Source organism: Galeopterus variegatus, unplaced genomic scaffold (genome assembly GCF_000696425.1).
Source record: "Galeopterus variegatus unplaced genomic scaffold, G_variegatus-3.0.2 Scaffold1204, whole genome shotgun sequence".
NCBI classification, from domain to species: domain Eukaryota; kingdom Metazoa; phylum Chordata; class Mammalia; order Dermoptera; family Cynocephalidae; genus Galeopterus; species Galeopterus variegatus.
In genome coordinates, this window is record NW_007727315.1 from 527,761 (window position 1) to 530,866 (window position 3,106).

The window sequence follows — 3,106 nt, forward strand, 5'->3', positions numbered from 1 at the left end:
TTTTTTTTTTTTTTTTTTTTTTTTTTGTCGATATACAATGAGGTTGATTATTGTGGCCCATTACCAAAACCCCGCTCCCCCCTCCCACCCAACAATGTCCTTTCTGTTTGTGTGTGCGTGTGAATTTATTTATTTTTAGCTCCCACCAATAAGTGAGAACATGTGGTATTTCTCTTTCTGTGCCTGACTTGTTTCACTTAATATAATTCTCTCAAGGTCCATCCATGTTGTTGCAAATGGCAGTATTTCATCATAGAGTCCATTTCAATACCCCAGAGTCCACTGGCTCAGGTGTCCCATCTCTTTTGGGTAGGGGTTGGAGAGCAGTGGTGTTTGGGAAGGAAGATGGGCTATAATCTGTTTCTAATTGGTACATCCCCCTTGTTCCCTGTGCCTTACCTTTTCCTCACCTTGTTCCCAGACACCAGTTCCAGCCCCTGGAAGCAGTCCCAGCATCCTCCCACCTCATCTGAGGCTCCACTGGCCTGGTTCCTCGTATTGTCTAATGATAACCAGCTCCGGCCCAGGGTAGCTGCTAGGAGGTGGAGCTGGCGGCTAGATGCTGGTGCCTTCGAGGACTTTCTCTCCCTAGTGTGTCTGTGAAGCCTCAGCTCTTCCCACCCTCCCAGCCCGCTGTAGCACATTTCCAGAGTGGGAGCTCTCATATGGCCAGTGTTCATTTCCTTTTCTCTGATGGTTCCCAAAGGACCCATTTCCTGAAGTGCTTTGTATGTCACCCACGTTGAGCTCCTTTGTCAGCACTCTAGAAAGCTGCTCCTTTGGCAACTCAGATTCAGTTAACTTCCTGACTGGTGGCTGTGAGATACAAGTCTTGGCCTAGAGTCCAGCTGACCATTGGGACCGGGCAAGGGCCCAGGGTGCAGAGTGCTGGCATGGGCAGCGGAAAACCTGAGGTCTGGCTCTGTGCCTGGATGGCTACTGTCAGGCTGTGGGTTCTCCATCAGCAGCATGCCTAGACTTGCCCAGGTGACTCTGCACCCTCTGGTATTGGGAGGCACATGACATCATGGTTACAAGCACAGCTTTGGGGCCAGAAAAACCTAGGTTTGAATTCCAGCTCCTACCTGTGTAACTAGATCTATACTTAGCCCCTCTGAGCTTCAGTGTCCTCAGCTGGTGGTGGTGGGAGGATGAAATTAAATGAGATGGAGCATGTATAGCACCAAGCATAGTGCAAGCCGAGTAAGCCCGCAGCCACCGGTGGTGGAAGAAAAGCCCTGTCTCCCCTCTTCTCTACAATACCTGCCACATGTGCACTCCCTTAGACCAAGACCCTGGCCGTTACCCTCTGATTACCACTGAATGTCAATCACAGACGAAAATGGGGAAGGAGCCCTTTTTGCTGGATATCCATTCATTGTGGAATTGTGTGGAAAATGACTGGAGTGCAGAATTATGACAGAAGCCGTAAGCATCATGGGGCCAAGGCATTGGATACAGGGCTTGCCCTGCCCTGCCCGGCCGTGACTCTCAGCCTTCCTGTGGCAAACAGGCTTTGGTGTCAGATCTGTTTTTGAATTTTGGCTCTGCTACTTCCTGGCTGTATAGTGTCAGGCAGGCAGTTTACTGTTTCTTCATCTGTAAAATTTATAAAATGATACCTAAGAGGTAGTAAGTATAAAGTGCAGACTCTTTTCACTCCTAGACTCCTGCCTGCATGGGAATCTCCCCACAAGGGGCAATTATTTTTTAATTTGATTACATTTTTTAAATTACAGAAATAAAACATGTTTGTTGTTATATAAACAACAAGGAACAATCTAAAAAGTGGGGCAAGCCCTGTTCCCAGAAGTTCCCACTGTCGCGAGGCCCCTTCCAGGTCTATGTTCACACATTTGCAAGCACATAAAAACATTTTTACAAAAACAGTATCACACCTTACCCATTGTTCTACAGTGTGGTTTTCTCAGTGTCCTGCGTCAATGTAACTATACCTCTTTTCCCCCACCAACACTTATAGTATTCCCTTGTGTGAATGAACCATAATTTATCAGTCCAGAGGTCATGGTACTAACTGTTCTCCCTTCTCCTGTTTCTCTAGGGGTCCCACCAGGATGAAGCCGTTTAAATATAACCATCCTCAGGGATTCTTCAGCCATCGCTGACCTGCTCAGCTCATCTTTTCCCCCAAGTACTGGGCTTCTGCTTGCTGCTCTGGCCCACATGTGGCTCTTGATATTCCCCAGATGTATTATCCTATTAAAGTGTCATCTGAGTCTTGTAGCACCATGGTCACAGGTTTGGATCCCTGTACTGGCCAGCCACAAAAAAAATAAAAATAAAAAAGTGTCATCTGACCAGTGATCTTTGTGGCTCCTTGGGGGTGGATGGCTTTGTAGTCTGGAAGGACAGGTGGGAGCCATGGCACAGTGTGAAAGAGCATTTGTAAATAGGCTCATCTAGGTGGCCAAGAAAAGCAGAGTACAAAAAGATTGCCATTCTGCAGAGAGATGCTGCCCTCTTGTCCATATACCCTTTATTTGTTTCTGTTCTGGGGAATCCTCATTATCTTGGTATTTAATATCCTAGATTCCTGCCATTAGGAGGTTGCAAGAAAAGTCAGTCAGCAGAGCACAAAAAGCACAAGCTCCTCTGTCCCCTCCCCTCACTCTTTCCACTAGTCCTTTCACTGTCCCTGATGGCCACTTCTCCCTGATCATTGGCTGTTATGAACATCTGACAGTGTTCAGAAGACAGACAAATACATCCCAGAGAGGAATTCTAAATCTTGCAGGATTTCATGAAGTCGATGAAAGTGATGTGGGGGAATCACATGCAGAGCTACTGGCCAGTAAGACAATGGCAAGTGAGACGAGCTGACATTTGAGGTGATTTTTCATGGTAATGACAAATACATCCCAGAGAGGAATTCTAAATCTTGCAGGATTTCATGAAGTCGATGAAAGTGATGTGGGGGAATCACATGCAGAGCTCCTGGCCAGTAAGACAATGGCAAGTGAGACGAGCTGACATTTGAGGTGATTTTTCATGGTAATAACATGATAGGTGCCTCAAAAAATAATGGTTTGACTCTCAAAAGATTAAGAAAAGTCCTGGAAAAAGAGGTAACACCCTTTAAAAATGT

At 46.3% G+C, this 3,106-nt stretch overlaps 1 protein-coding gene across 1 annotated transcript in view; it reads left to right on the top strand.

Annotated features, from left to right (window-relative positions):
• The window catches only part of THOC5 (THO complex 5), a 33,292-nt gene extending 30,974 nt beyond the window's left edge, over positions 1-2,318 (top strand). The window contains exon 20 of the mRNA XM_008575545.1: positions 2,063-2,318. Coding sequence (XP_008573767.1) covers positions 2,063-2,126 — 64 coding nt within the window. The 3' untranslated portion in view covers positions 2,127-2,318. The remainder of the gene's footprint in view (positions 1-2,062) is intronic.
• Positions 2,319-3,106: the final 788 nt, after the last annotated feature.